The sequence below is a fragment of the Myotis brandtii genome, unplaced genomic scaffold, assembly GCF_000412655.1.
Source record: "Myotis brandtii unplaced genomic scaffold, ASM41265v1 scaffold583, whole genome shotgun sequence".
Lineage (NCBI taxonomy): Eukaryota > Metazoa > Chordata > Mammalia > Chiroptera > Vespertilionidae > Myotis > Myotis brandtii.
In genome coordinates, this window is record NW_005370191.1 from 314,781 (window position 1) to 327,001 (window position 12,221).

The following is a 12,221-nucleotide window of genomic DNA, read 5'->3' on the forward strand; positions in this document are numbered from 1 at the left end:
TGGCCCACCTGCCAGCATGGGCCCTGGGCGCGCTAGTTAAATCTTGAGCTCTGTTTGACCAAGCGGCCAAGGTAAAGATCCTGGAGGTGATGCCTGCAGCTTTTCTTTCCTCTTATGCTCAACTTGTGGTTCTGTTATGTCTTTCACTGTCCTCTTCTTTCTCTGTCTCACTCTCATGTACTTTTCTCTCCCTGTCTCTGTTCTTGCTCCAGCCTAACACCTCCCCCCCCCCCACCCCCCCCAGTTTCTCTGTCTGATCTTCCGTTTTTCCTTTTGTTTTTGATATCTGGGACTTTCTTATACTTTCTCCTTTTTCTCATACTTCATTTCTTGTTTTTTACCCCAAAGTCCTATTTTAAATGTATTCATGCTCTACCCTAACCCTCTACCCTTCTTTTCTCGCTCTCCCTGTGGGCAGTACCTGAGGTTAAAAGGGCACTTCAGTTTTTCCCTTTGGTCTTTCCCTGTACCTTCACCATCTGCTTATCTTCCCAAGGGGGGAATAATAAAGGTATCCTGCCTTTTTTGGCTTTTCCTATCTGGTAAATTTCAGGTTTCCCCCTGTCTTCCACCTAGGGATGAAGGGAGTTGGTGGGAGCAGTCCTCTTAATGACTCTAGTTTGGGGTTGGCAAGGAGAGGGAGGTTCTTTGGGCCTATTATTTCCTTAGCCTTCCTCTCAGAAGCTTTGGGAAACTACACTTTTTAAGTTAGTGTCTCCCAGAGATTTAAGGCAATTGATCTGCCTCTCTAACCCTGGCCCCCCCTATAATCATTACTCTTCCCAAATCTAGAGCTCTTAGTTTCTGGCTCTCCCCCAAATCTTCTCAGAAAATAACCTTTGGTTTCTTTGGGGATATTGGGTGTTTTTATTATACCCCTCTCCCCAATATCTGCTTTTATGATCTTTTATGGGTGTGAGAGGATGGGGGCAAAGTTCTGATTTTCGTGGGCCCCTCCCCATGTCCTGGCCCTGGCCTCCAGTGACTATTTTGTCTCTTCCCTCCCCACTTCCTTCATAGGTTTCGGTCTAAGTACCACCCAGATGAGGTGGGGAAGCGTCGGCAGGAGGCCCGAGGGGCCCTGCAAAACCGACTGAGGGTATTCCTGTCCCTCATGGAGAGTGGCTGGTTTGATAATCTTCTCCTGGACATAGACAAAGCTGATGCCATTGTCAAGATGCTGGATGCAGGTGTGTGGATTGGTTTGGGCAGTGGATGTCTGGTGACCAAGGTCTTGGTTGGGAAATAGAAGCAGGTTGACAGAAAGTCAGAGGATGAAAGCTAGGACCATTGGATTGTGACTTCTGTTCCCTTTGTTGGTAGCTGTGATTAAGATGGAAGGAGGTACAGAGAATGATCTACGCATCCTGGAGCAGGAGGAGGAGGAGGAACAGGCAGGAAAGCCTGGGGAGCCCAGCAAGAAAGAGGAAGGGCGGGCTGGACCAGGCCTGGTGGATGGAGAGCGCAAGGCCAATGAGAAGGAAGACAAGAAAGAAGATGGCAAACAGGTCTGAGTGCTGGGGTCTCTGGGTGCTGCCTGTGAGTGCCAGGGGAACGGAACTCTTTCAATTGTGCTGGGGTCCACAGGAGCTAGAGCTAGAGGGCTGTGTATTGGGTGGGGGACAGGTGAACTGGGCTCAGTTGTTGAGGGTGGGAGGGGTCCTCTGATAAAGGTTGTTGGGGAAATGGACATTCTCATGACTGTCTCTACCTGTAGGTTGAAAATGGCAGTTCTAGTGATGACAAAACTAAGAAATCTGAGGGTGATGGGGACAAGGAAGAGAAGAAAGAAGACTCTGAAAAAGAAGCCAAAAAGGTAGAGGATCTCTTGCATGTGGTCAGTGTCTGGACTGGGGTCCTGGTAGTCTGGCTCATCCCCTCTTGCTGTGGCTCCCACAGAGTAGCAAGAAGCGGAATAGGAAGCACAGTGGTGATGACAGCTTTGACGAAGGCAGTGTGTCGGAGTCAGAGTCAGAGTCAGAGAGTGGCCAAGCTGAGGAGGAGAAGGAGGAGGCTGGTAGGTTTTATTTTCTCCTAGTCCATTCTCTTTCTATGAATGGTGGGGGAGGTGAGACGGTGAAATTGATGGGAGGGTGGCTTTTTGGGAGAGAAGGGCGTGGGGGAGGTGGGATGGGAGTTTGACAGCTTTTCTATCTCCTCCAAAATCAATAATAAAAACGAACCAACTCCCGCCATATCCTGCATAGAAGAAGCACTCAAGGAAAAGGAGAAGCCCAAGGAAGAAGAAAGGGAGAAGCCCAAGGATGCTCCTGGGCTGGAATGTAAACCCCGGCCTCTGCATAAGACTTGCTCTCTCTTTATGCGCAATATCGCACCTAACATTTCCCGGGCTGAGATCATTTCTGTGAGTGGGGAAAATGGCACTGGGGGCAGGGACAACACCCAGGCTCCATGTTTTGCCCAAGGTCGGGTGGAGGAAGAATTTGGGAGGCGGGGGCGGTACACTAGGTGGGAAGAAGATAATCTGACACTGCTTCTGACATACATCCCTATTTCTGTAATAGGGAGGCTCCTTTCCTATGGGCCCATGCCTTTCCAGGGCTGGTCCTGGTTGCACCATTTGCTTTTAAAGGCTGTTACTCTGAAGCTCTTTGTTGTTTTTTCCTTGTCCGAGTAAAGACTGAAGGCAGTTCCCTAGGGTCCTGAGGATAGGGGGGATTGAAGGAAGATGTGAATCCTTAAATTACTAACGGGGTTTCTGTTCCTCTGCTTGTCCAGCTTTGTAAAAGATATCCAGGCTTTATGCGTGTGGCATTATCGGAGCCCCAGCCTGAGAGGAGGTGAGGGATGGAGAGAAGTGTGACCCTGGATACCTTGGAGAAAAGGTGCAGGGGGGAAGGTTAATGGCCAACATCACCTTCACCCCAGGATTATGTTAACATCTTTGTCCTTGTTTAGGTTTTTCCGACGTGGCTGGGTGACATTTGACCGCAGCGTTAACATCAAAGAGATCTGTTGGAATCTGCAGAATATCCGAGTGAGTACTGGGAGCAGGACTGTTGTGAGGAAGAAGTGTGGCTCTCTATGCTGCACACCTCCGAATGCTTTGTTCATTGATTGCTTCTTTCATTTTGCCTCCTATTCTTTCATTTTGCCCCCTATTTCATCTATTTAGTCTGCTTACATTAATTGTGTACTGTTGTCTCTGGGCTAGGCTCTGGGACTGTTTTCGTTAACACACCTGATCCTTGTCCCCAGGGAACTCACAGTCTAATCACTGGTGCTCTCAATAGGGCCAGTCTTTTGAGTTGCTGCTTCTTGGGCAAGTGTTGGTAAGCTTTCTGTTCTTCCCAGCTCCGGGAGTGTGAGCTGAGTCCTGGTGTGAACAGAGACCTGACCCGTCGCGTCCGCAATATCAATGGCATTACTCAGCACAAGCAGATAGTGCGCAATGACATCAAGCTGGCAGCCAAGCTGATCCATACGTTGGACGACAGGACCCAGCTCTGGGCCTCTGAGCCGGGGACACCTCCTCTGCCAACAGTCAGTGACTCTCCATAGAACTTTTTCAAAAGCAGCCAATACCCCCTCCTCTGTGGGCATCTCTGGTCTTCCAGGAGAACAGATTGGTGTTAGTGATTATTTGTGGGCTAATGTGTAGAATAAATACAAACATGAAGACAAATCCTGAGGCAGCGGTAACAGGCCAAGTGAGCCTTGAATTCTTTCAGCCTCACCTTGCCTTTCAAATTAGGTTCCTAGGCTACCTACCCTAAGGGGCTTTCTCTGCTTCACTTGCTTTTCTTCTCCCTCCCAACTAGAGCCTGCCCTCTCAGAACCCAATCTTGAAGAATATCACTGACTACCTGATTGAGGAAGTGAGTGCTGAGGAGGAAGAGCTGCTGGGGAGTAGTGGCGGGCCCCCGCCTGAGGAGCCTCCTAAGGAAGGAAACCCAGCGGAGATCAACGTGGAACGAGATGAGAAGCTGATCAAGGTGCCAGTGAGAGCAGAGTGGGATGAGAACCTGGCTTGGGGTGATATAGGGCGAGTGTGGTGAACTCATGGCTTTTCATTTCCCGTAGGTTTTGGACAAACTACTCCTCTATTTGCGCATTGTGCATTCCCTGGATTATTATAACACATGCGAGTACCCCAATGAAGATGAAATGCCCAACCGTTGTGGCATTATCCATGTTCGGGGACCCATGCCACCCAACCGCATCAGTCATGGAGAAGGTGAGCTCCCCACCTGAGTCTCCTCTAGTGCCCCTTTCTCCCTGGCTGGTTTTAGTTCTGCTCTGAAGCAGTGCTCTGTCACCTTCTTCTCTAATCCCCTCCTTGCTTATTCCTTGCTCTGGCTTCCTTTTCAACCTGCTGTCTGCCTTTGTTCCCAAACCACAGTTGTAGAGTGGCAGAAGACGTTTGAGGAGAAGCTGACTCCACTGCTGAGTGTGCGGGAATCTCTTTCAGAGGAAGAGGCCCAGAAGATGGGTCGCAAAGATCCTGAGCAGGAAGTGGAAAAATTTGTCACCTCTAACACCCAGGAACTGGGCAAGGATAAGTGGCTATGCCCTCTCAGTGGCAAGAAATTCAAGGTCTGGGATATTAGTTATGGGATAGGTGGGAGGGAAGGGTGATTTATTGTGGGGTCTGGGGAGTTAGGGAACTGCTTGTTCAGTTCTGACTCTTTCCTCTGCATCCAGGGACCTGAGTTTGTACGCAAACATATCTTCAATAAGCATTCGGAGAAAATTGAGGAAGTGAAGAAGGAGGTAGCATTTTTTAACAACTTTCTCACTGATGCTAAGCGCCCAGCTCTGCCTGAGATCAAGCCAGCTCAGCCACCTGGCCCTGCCCAGAGTAAGATACGATCCATGAGGGTCTGCCACATTCACTCTCCCTTGACTCTTCAAGGACTCCTGGTTCTTTATCCTGTTGTCCCCTGAAAAAGTTTCTGCCTTTCCCCCTCTGGCCATATTCCTAACAGCTAGTTGTGTCCTGTCTCCCCCCAGACCTCCTTCCCCAGTAATTCATGTCCCTGTCTGTGTTGTACTCCCCCCAGGCCTGACTCCAGGACTCCCCTACCCACACCAGACTCCCCAGAGCCTGATGCCCTATGGCCAGCCCCGGCCCCCTATTTTGGGGTATGGAGGTAAGTATAGGAAGGTCTTGAAAGGGCTTGGTGGTTGTGAGGGGTTGGGAGAAAGCAGCTAAGATATAGTTGAGGTCATAGGTTTTCAACTCAACACTGATCTTTTTCATAGCTGGTGCTGTCCGCCCTGCAGTCCCCACAGGAGGGCCTCCATATCCCCATGCCCCGTATGGTGCTGGCCGAGGGAACTATGATGCCTTCCGAGGCCAGGGAGGTTATCCTGGGAAACCTCGAAACAGGTGAGAATGAGCTAAGATGTCCAAGTTTTCTTGCCCTCTTCAAACTGGGACCCTCAACTCTCATCCCATTTTACCTCTTTCTTATCTCACAGGATGGCCCGTGGAGATCCACGGGCCATTGTTGAATACCGTGACCTGGATGCTCCAGATGATGTGGATTTCTTTTGAGCCATCGACTTTCCCTCACTCTCAGTACCATCTATACTTGTGACTGCCTTGTCCCATCCAGCTCTTCAGAATTTTTTGTACGTCCAGCCCTACTGCCAATAAAAGCACTTCCGCAGTGATTCCTGACCAAGTGTATATTATATACCTCCCCAAATCCTCCCAAACATTGGCTGGGTCAATGGTTAAGCTGGGCCTTGTCACTTTATTGATGCCAAAGTTTCCAGGCTCTACTGGGACTTCCTGGGGGCCTGGCATCCTGCAGTCTCTAAGCCTCTGCCCTTGAGAGTGTGTGGGGCCGGAGACAGTCCTGTTTTGGGAACGTCTCAGTCCTGGGGCGGCAGCTGCTTTTCAGAGTTATGGCTGGTCAAACACAGGTTGTAGAAGGACTTGGAGTCAAATGTTGTGCTCACCTCTCGCCAGCCCACCCACCCAGCAATCTGTAGTTCAGTGGGGTTTTTTGGAGCAGCCCAGCAGTGAGGGTCCAATACCAGGACGAAGGCTTTGGTGCCTGGCCCCAGACAGACTCCCAGCAAGGCCTTAGACTGGGCATCCGCATCCCCCCCAACCATTACAGGCCCTCCGCCCCCTGCGAAGTGGGAGTAAAGTCTCTCCAGCTCCCCCTGAAGCCCAGCTCCACGGGGAACGTGGCATAGGCGCCCCTGGGGTCCTCCGAAGTACTCGAGGCAGAGGCTGGCCTCTACACAGCCGATCCAGTCCCTGGAGCCGCGGAACCCAGGGGGCTTGTCACCCATGTCCTCCAATGCGGCCTGCACGTCCATCAATCCGGGAACACCCACGGGCCGGCCATGTGGCCACGAGCACAGCGTCTGCAGAGTTCGGTATCCGCAGCCCCAGCCCCGGTCGTCCAGGCCGTCGCAGCCATAGTGATAGTAGAGGTAGTGGCCCGAGAGGACGGCCAGGCGAGCGGGGTCGCGGGTGGGTGGCGCAAGGCCCAGGTGTACGTCCTTCAGTGGCTCCAGGGCGGTGGGCAGGAGCGGAGCAGCCGAGTTAGGGCGGAAGTAGCGTCTGGCGGCGTGGAGCGAACTCCGGGGAGAATTCAGGGTCTAGCACTTACTCTCGGCCGGCCCGGGTCTTGGGCGAGCTGCGGGCAGGACCGGCGCGCAGGTTGGGTCTTAGGCGAGCTGCGAGCAGGACCGGAGCGCAGGTTCTGGCAACAATAGCGCCGGGCAGCACGGGCAGCACGAATCAGTGGAGGTCGCACCGCTGGGCCCTGAGGACCTGGTGGCCTGTAGGGTTCCCACAATGCCCCGCTGCCCCGCCCCACCGCACCTCCCTTCTGACTGCGCAGACGCGAGTTCTCCTTGCGGGGTGGCGCCTTGTGTCCCAGCGCTGAGTGGGCCAGAATGTAGGTCCCAGCGACCACCCCCATTCCCTGAGCCCAATTGGCTAGGCGTTCTGCCCTACCGGCCCCAGTCGCGCACACACCTTTGGCTGTAACAGTTTATTGGCAGCCCAGAGGGGCGAAGGCACCGCGGGGTCGGGGGCTCGGCCGAGACATGCAGAGGACCAGGAGCCCCGGGGGAAAGTTGGGGTGGGTCTAGGGCTCCTCTGTAATATCCCAGCCCTTAGATAAATAGTATATACAACTTGGGGACCGGGGGGGGGCGGATAGGGCGGCAGAATGTGGGGGTCCCGCCTGGGTCACAGGTCTGAGCAGCGGTCCTGCTTGCTGTAATGGTCAAACTGGTTCTTCCAGTGCACCATGTAGGAGCTCCAGCGGTGGAACTCGGCCTTCCACTGGCGCTCCGCCTCGTCCAGCGTGTCTGCGGCCAGGGCGCCCGACAAGTGGGTGGGAGGAGGACGTGGAGGAGGTCGGGTGGGGGTTGTGAGTGCAGGAGGACACAAGGAGCGGCACGTGGGATGGTGGAAAGAGGATCAGGTGGATATGAGAAACACGAGAGACCGGGAGGATGAGGGTGGAGGTGGGGCCAGAGAAGGATTGGCGGGAGGGAGGAGAGATGGGGAGAAAATGACCGGAAGACAAGGGACAGAAGGGATCAGGGGCGGGGAGCATCCGTGGGTTAATGGGAAAAAGAGAAGAGACAGAAACGGTTGACGGTTATAGCCCCACCGGGAGTTGCTAGCTAGCCCCGAGTCTCCCCTCTCCCCCCAACACGTCTCAGGCTCCAAGGAATAATTTTATAAAAAAAGAAAATGGACTTTTCCATTTAAACAACAAAGGCGTGTGAGTCCCTGAGCCGGATCGTAGGTCAACCCTCCCCCACGCCCTGTCCAGTGTGAGCTTCTCGGTTTGAGGGGGAGGGGCGCTGGGTCGGAGATCCCTGAGTGGGGCCCTCCCCCCGGCCCGACCACTCATTAGAAGAGGGGCCCCCAGAGGCCGGAGGGGAAGAGGCCGTGGTCACAGCCGCTGGAGCCGGGAGAGGAGGAGGAAGAGGAGAAGGAGGGGCAGGGGGAGGCCGGGCCTGGGCCTCGGGGCAGCCTCCCCGTGGGCGGGGCCTGGGCAGGTGCTGGGAGCCTTCGAGGCTGGTGGGGAGAAGAGAGGGGTTACACCCCGCCGGCTTCCACTCCCCTCTCTCTCTCCACGCCCCATTTCTAGCCCCTGGGCCTAGCCCCTGGGCCCAGCCCCTACCCGCTGGCCCTACATACCGGTGGCGCTGAGCAATTTGGGTAGGAAGCCATTCCAAAAGGCGCAGGCCTGGGCTCGCAGCCCCCGCCGCACCTCCAGAGGCCGCAGGTTTAGGCTCACGTACTGCTGCGATACCCCCGTGTACTGTGGCCACTGCGGGGCTTTAGGGTCCCGGGGGTCATTGGGGTCCCTGTGTAAAAAAAGGGAAGGCTCAGTCTCAGTCAAGCCTGCCCCGCCCTGAGGTTGGGGGATGGAGATGAAGAGGAGGAGGCAGGTGCTTCCAGACCCCATGCCCTCTTAGCTCCAAGGGGAGCCCCATCCCTTCCCTCCCACTGCTGCTTTAACCCTTCTTTCTCTTCTCCAGTATCCCTCATCATCTGGAGTCTGCCCTCTTTCTGTCTCTCCTCTCCATTTCCTTCCATTTTCCTGCCCCATCGTTGTCTTTGTTTCTCTCATTTAAAAAATTGGTGATTTATTGAGCTCTTGTTATGTAACCAGGCCCAGTTCTATCTCTACAAACATCACATTTACTTTTGACAACACCCATGTGACACTGGATTTATTGTCCCCTTCTTCAGACAGGTAAACTGTATGTGTGTGTGTGTGTGTGTGTGTGTGTGTGTGTGTGTATGTGTGTGCCTGTGCGTGCCAGATAATAAAATCACCACTGCTCTAATTGATCCAGCTTTACAGTTCACGCTCCTAACTGCTGTTGTAATTCTGTCTCTCCTTGTCCATCTCTTCTCTTTGCCTCCCTCCATTACTGTCCTTGATTCTTCAGGATCTGCCACCCCACTTTCTCCTTCCTTTCTCTCCCATTCTCCTTTGTCATTCTCTCCCCCTTTGTCTCCTTTCCTTTGTGAGCTCTCCCCTCTCTTTCTGGCCCTTCCTCTCTGTCTCTGCTTGTCTTCCTCCCCCTTTCTCTTTGTCCTCCCAGCCTCCCTGGCTCCCGGAGGCCATCCGCCCTTTGGCACTGCTAACCCTGTGCGGGCGAAGTTGGCCCAGTATTTCATCAGTCGCTGGGCAAAGGCTCTCTCCTCAATGGTGTAGTTTAGCGAGGGTTCCAGAGGGAGCCCAAAGATGAACTCGATCTCGTAGCCGTGGGGCACCCCCATCCAGGGGGGCCAGGAGAGCGTAGATGCACGATGATCAAAGATGTAGGCATAGACCTGAGCACCCTGGGCGGCCAGTCGCCCAGCCAGTTGAACCACAGGGCACACGACATTGTGGTCACCCACCACATCACTCATGGCCTCCCTCAGGCGTGCTGGGTCCTCAGGGTGCAGCCAGTCTGTATAATGCAGGACCACAGCCTCGGCAGCCAGGTCACTCACCTGGGGGACCCCGACCCGCACCCCGGCCAGGAACTGGGCCCGGCTGATGAGAGACTCGTTGTCTTTGCTGAAGCCTGGGGCCCCGTAAACCAGAAAATAGGAGCCCTCATCCTTCACCACACCCACCAGCACCTGGGGGAACAGGATGAAGGAATGGGGTGGGGGTGGAGGCAGACACAGACAGACAGGCAGACAGAAACAGATGGACAAAGAGTCAGAGAGATGGACAGTTCCAGACCCAGAACCATGGAGGAAGAGAGTATGAGATTGGGGGACGGAGAGGAGAAAATATACCCACATTTTCTTTCCTCTCTGTCCCACTGGCCACCCTGGGATTGAGCCCTCAGGGAAGAGAAGCCTTTGCAAGTGGGTCTTGAGGAGCCCTCAAGCCTGGGTCCCCAGGGGTAGGGTGGGTAAGTGGGAGAACAGGCATAGAGGAACCAGCTCTACCCCCTCCAGCCACTAGTCACCTGCAGGCCGTGGAAATCTCCAGCGTTGATGAGGGCCTCCGGGGTGTCACTGAGGAAGTCTCCATCTACCACAGGCACAAAAGAGAAGCGGAAGACACTTTCCTGAGGCAGCACATGCCACTCGTGGTCCACCAGGTCCTGAGCTGGCCGTGTTCGCAGGCAGGCGACCAACTCTGTGTCATTGCTACCAGCCCCACCTGGGGGACAGCCTATGAGTCGAGCCAGCAGTGTGGCCCTGCGGCGGGCCTCTCCCATGCTCACCGTAGCCCAGGGCCCGTTGGGTGCACCGCTTTGCAGCACAGCCCTGTGGAACAGGTCCCGGCTGTGTGGGGACAGGAGGTGCATGCCCACAGAGGCGGCACCTGCACTTTCCCCAAACAGAGTCACTGACATCGGGTCCCCCCCGAAGGCTGCCACATTCTCCCGCACCCATCGCAGGGCCAGCCTCTGATCCAGAAGACCCACATTGCCTGGTGCCTCCCGGCTCCCTGGTAGGGCCAGGAAGCCAAAGGCTCCCACCCGGTAGTTCATGGATACCAGCACAGTCCCCTCTGCCTGGGCCAGGAAGCGGCCATCATACACGTCCAGCGAGGAGGCCCCACTGTAGAAGCCACCCCCATAGATCCAGACGAGGACAGGGGTGGGGGTCTTAGGCCGAGGGTACGGTGTCCACACGTTGAGGTAGAGGCAGTCCTCACTCAGCTCACGGTTTGGGTTCCACATCTCGGTGCCCTCAAAGCCAGGGTACAAGGTGTCCACGTATTGGTAGCAGACACTTTGGAAGGCTGTGGCATCTAGCACCCCTGGCCAGGGTCGCTTGGGCTCCGGTGGCAGAAAGCGACGGGGGCCTACAGGTGGCTCTGCGAAGGGGATGCCCAGAAAAGCAGAGACAGGGCCCCCAGGGGCCATTAGGCGGGTGCCCCGAAGCCGGCCCCCACGCACCATCACCAGCAGCTCCGGGTCCTCTGGGTGCTCAGCCTCTGCCCCTCCTCCCAGGAGGAAGAGGAGGAGGAGGAGGAGGAGGAGAAGTGGGAACGGTGGGAAGAGAGTATGCAGGGGACACCATGGGGGCCTCATGGCTGCCAAGGCAGGCAGATGGCTGCCAAGGCAGGCAGGCGGCTGTTAGGAGAAAGAAAGGCAGAGGGTGAAGGCCTGAGGCTGCCAGGAGGGGATTAGATAACACTCTTGCCCAGGGGTTATCGCTAAGCTGCAGAGGAGGTGGGGCAGGTTGGCAAAGAGGAGGACAGAAATGGAGGGAAGGAGACAGACAAGCAGAGACAAGGACACAGGCAGACAGTGAGAAGCCGGAGGGGACAGAGATCAGGCCCATACGCACCCAGACAGACAGATGTAAGGAACGGATGAGACCTGCCAAGCATACCCTCCCTGACCCACAGAGCACCCACCGCCCTCACCTCCTTCCCCCCGCTGGGTGGGCTGGATTGGGCCCAGTGTGAGCCTTGTGGGCACCCGCACCAGAGGCTGCAGTCCACGCAGAGGCTACCCGACAGGGGTGGAGCCCTCGATGATGGGAGGTGCCAATGGGGGCGCGTGCGGTGGCGTGAAGGCACAGCCTCTCCTGCGTTGGCCAGGGTGGGTTGGGCATTCAGGGTGTGGGAGCCGCAGGTCCTGGGGCACCCCAAATCCTGCCTACCCCACACCCTGCCCCGCCCAGCCCGCCTCGTCCACTGTCTGGCACAGCGTGCTGGTACCCGTGGGTGCCCATCAGTTGCGCACCCCTGTCGCCTAGCCTCCGCGAACGGGTTCGCCAGCCTTGGACCCCAGGACTCGTCCCTCATTCGTCTGATGATGCTGTGCACACTGCCGCCAGCGGGGGGCAGTAGAAACCGATAAAATAACGGCGCTCCCCGCCCCAAGCAAAGGAGCAGAAAACTTGGGGCGGGGGTCTGGGGGCTGGAGGGCATTGCGGAGGGGTCTGAAGGGCGAACCGGGACGCCTGTGTTCTCCGAGCTCCGGAGATCCCCCGCTGCAGAGGGCGGGGGCGCTATTTTGGGGCCGCAGCTGCTGTGGTTCCGGCATCTCCAGCCAAGGGATCAAAATTCCCCGGGTCGGAACTCCCCCCTTCTCGCGGCGGTCACCCCGCACCCAGCCCCCGCCGCCCTGAGCTGGGGTGGTGGCGGGGCTGAGATTATCTAGGAAACCCGAGTGGGGCTAATTATAACTCGGGGCTTCCGCTGAACCTCCCCTTCCCCCAAAATAGAGACGGAGTCCCCGTGGGAGGGGGATGCCTGGGCCAGGCAGGGGGCTGCGGCGGGGCGCTGGGGTCG

General features: G+C 56.0%; 3 protein-coding genes across 16 annotated transcripts in view; 1 reads left to right on the forward strand and 2 right to left on the reverse strand.

The window, feature by feature from the left end:
* The window catches only part of SRRT (serrate, RNA effector molecule), a 14,695-nt gene extending 9,055 nt beyond the window's left edge, over positions 1-5,640 (forward strand). For 5 of the 11 annotated variants that reach the window (XM_014550136.1, XM_005879115.2, XM_014550137.1 and 2 more), the window contains 15 exons: positions 1,021-1,190; positions 1,324-1,508; positions 1,718-1,816; positions 1,900-2,017; positions 2,208-2,365; positions 2,740-2,801; positions 2,920-2,998; positions 3,316-3,504; positions 3,783-3,956; positions 4,045-4,198; positions 4,364-4,557; positions 4,666-4,822; positions 5,013-5,114; positions 5,227-5,353; positions 5,446-5,640. In XM_014550136.1, coding sequence (XP_014405622.1) covers positions 1,021-1,190; positions 1,324-1,508; positions 1,718-1,816; positions 1,900-2,017; positions 2,208-2,365; positions 2,740-2,801; positions 2,920-2,998; positions 3,316-3,504; positions 3,783-3,956; positions 4,045-4,198; positions 4,364-4,557; positions 4,666-4,822; positions 5,013-5,114; positions 5,227-5,353; positions 5,446-5,521 — 2,044 coding nt within the window. In that variant the 3' untranslated portion in view covers positions 5,522-5,640. The remainder of the gene's footprint in view (positions 1-1,020; positions 1,191-1,323; positions 1,509-1,717; positions 1,817-1,899; positions 2,018-2,207; positions 2,366-2,739; positions 2,802-2,919; positions 2,999-3,315; positions 3,505-3,782; positions 3,957-4,044; positions 4,199-4,363; positions 4,558-4,665; positions 4,823-5,012; positions 5,115-5,226; positions 5,354-5,445) is intronic. The other 6 variants (XM_005879116.2, XM_005879117.2, XM_014550140.1 and 3 more) reach the window with 4 other exon arrangements.
* A 63-nt stretch (positions 5,641-5,703) lies between these two features.
* UFSP1 (UFM1-specific peptidase 1 (non-functional)) lies at positions 5,704-6,911 on the reverse strand. Its single transcript, XM_005879161.2, has 2 exons — positions 6,807-6,911; positions 5,704-6,585 (listed from the first exon to the last, which is right to left on the reverse strand). Exons 1-2 carry the CDS (start codon positions 6,909-6,911, stop codon positions 5,845-5,847), a joined length of 846 nt encoding a protein of 281 aa, XP_005879223.1. The 3' UTR covers positions 5,704-5,844.
* A 57-nt stretch (positions 6,912-6,968) lies between these two features.
* The window catches only part of ACHE (acetylcholinesterase (Yt blood group)), a 19,115-nt gene continuing 13,862 nt past the window's right edge, over positions 6,969-12,221 (reverse strand). Inside the window, exons 1-7 of one of the 4 annotated variants that reach the window (XM_014550144.1) lie at positions 11,670-12,215; positions 11,563-11,569; positions 11,349-11,527; positions 9,934-11,052; positions 9,111-9,595; positions 8,150-8,319; positions 7,668-8,026 (exon numbers count right to left, since the gene is read on the reverse strand). In XM_014550144.1, coding sequence (XP_014405630.1) covers positions 7,902-8,026; positions 8,150-8,319; positions 9,111-9,595; positions 9,934-11,052; positions 11,349-11,527; positions 11,563-11,569; positions 11,670-11,858 — 2,274 coding nt within the window. In that variant the 5' untranslated portion in view covers positions 11,859-12,215 and the 3' untranslated portion in view covers positions 7,668-7,901. Of the gene's footprint in view, positions 7,306-7,667; positions 8,027-8,149; positions 8,320-9,110; positions 9,596-9,933; positions 11,053-11,348; positions 12,216-12,221 lie in introns of those variants that run through there. The other 3 variants (XM_005879119.2, XM_014550145.1, XM_014550143.1) reach the window with 3 other exon arrangements.

Bases quoted from the DNA above. Each gene is read 5' to 3' on its own strand.
- UFSP1 (XM_005879161.2), bottom strand. From the start codon at position 6,911: ATGGGGGTGGTCGCTGGGACCTACATTCTGGCCCACTCAGCGCTGGGA. The intron at 6,586-6,806 runs GTGGGGCGGGGC...AGTAAGTGCTAG, and splicing joins GCAGTCAGAAGGGAGGTGCG to ACCCTGAATTCTCCCCGGAG.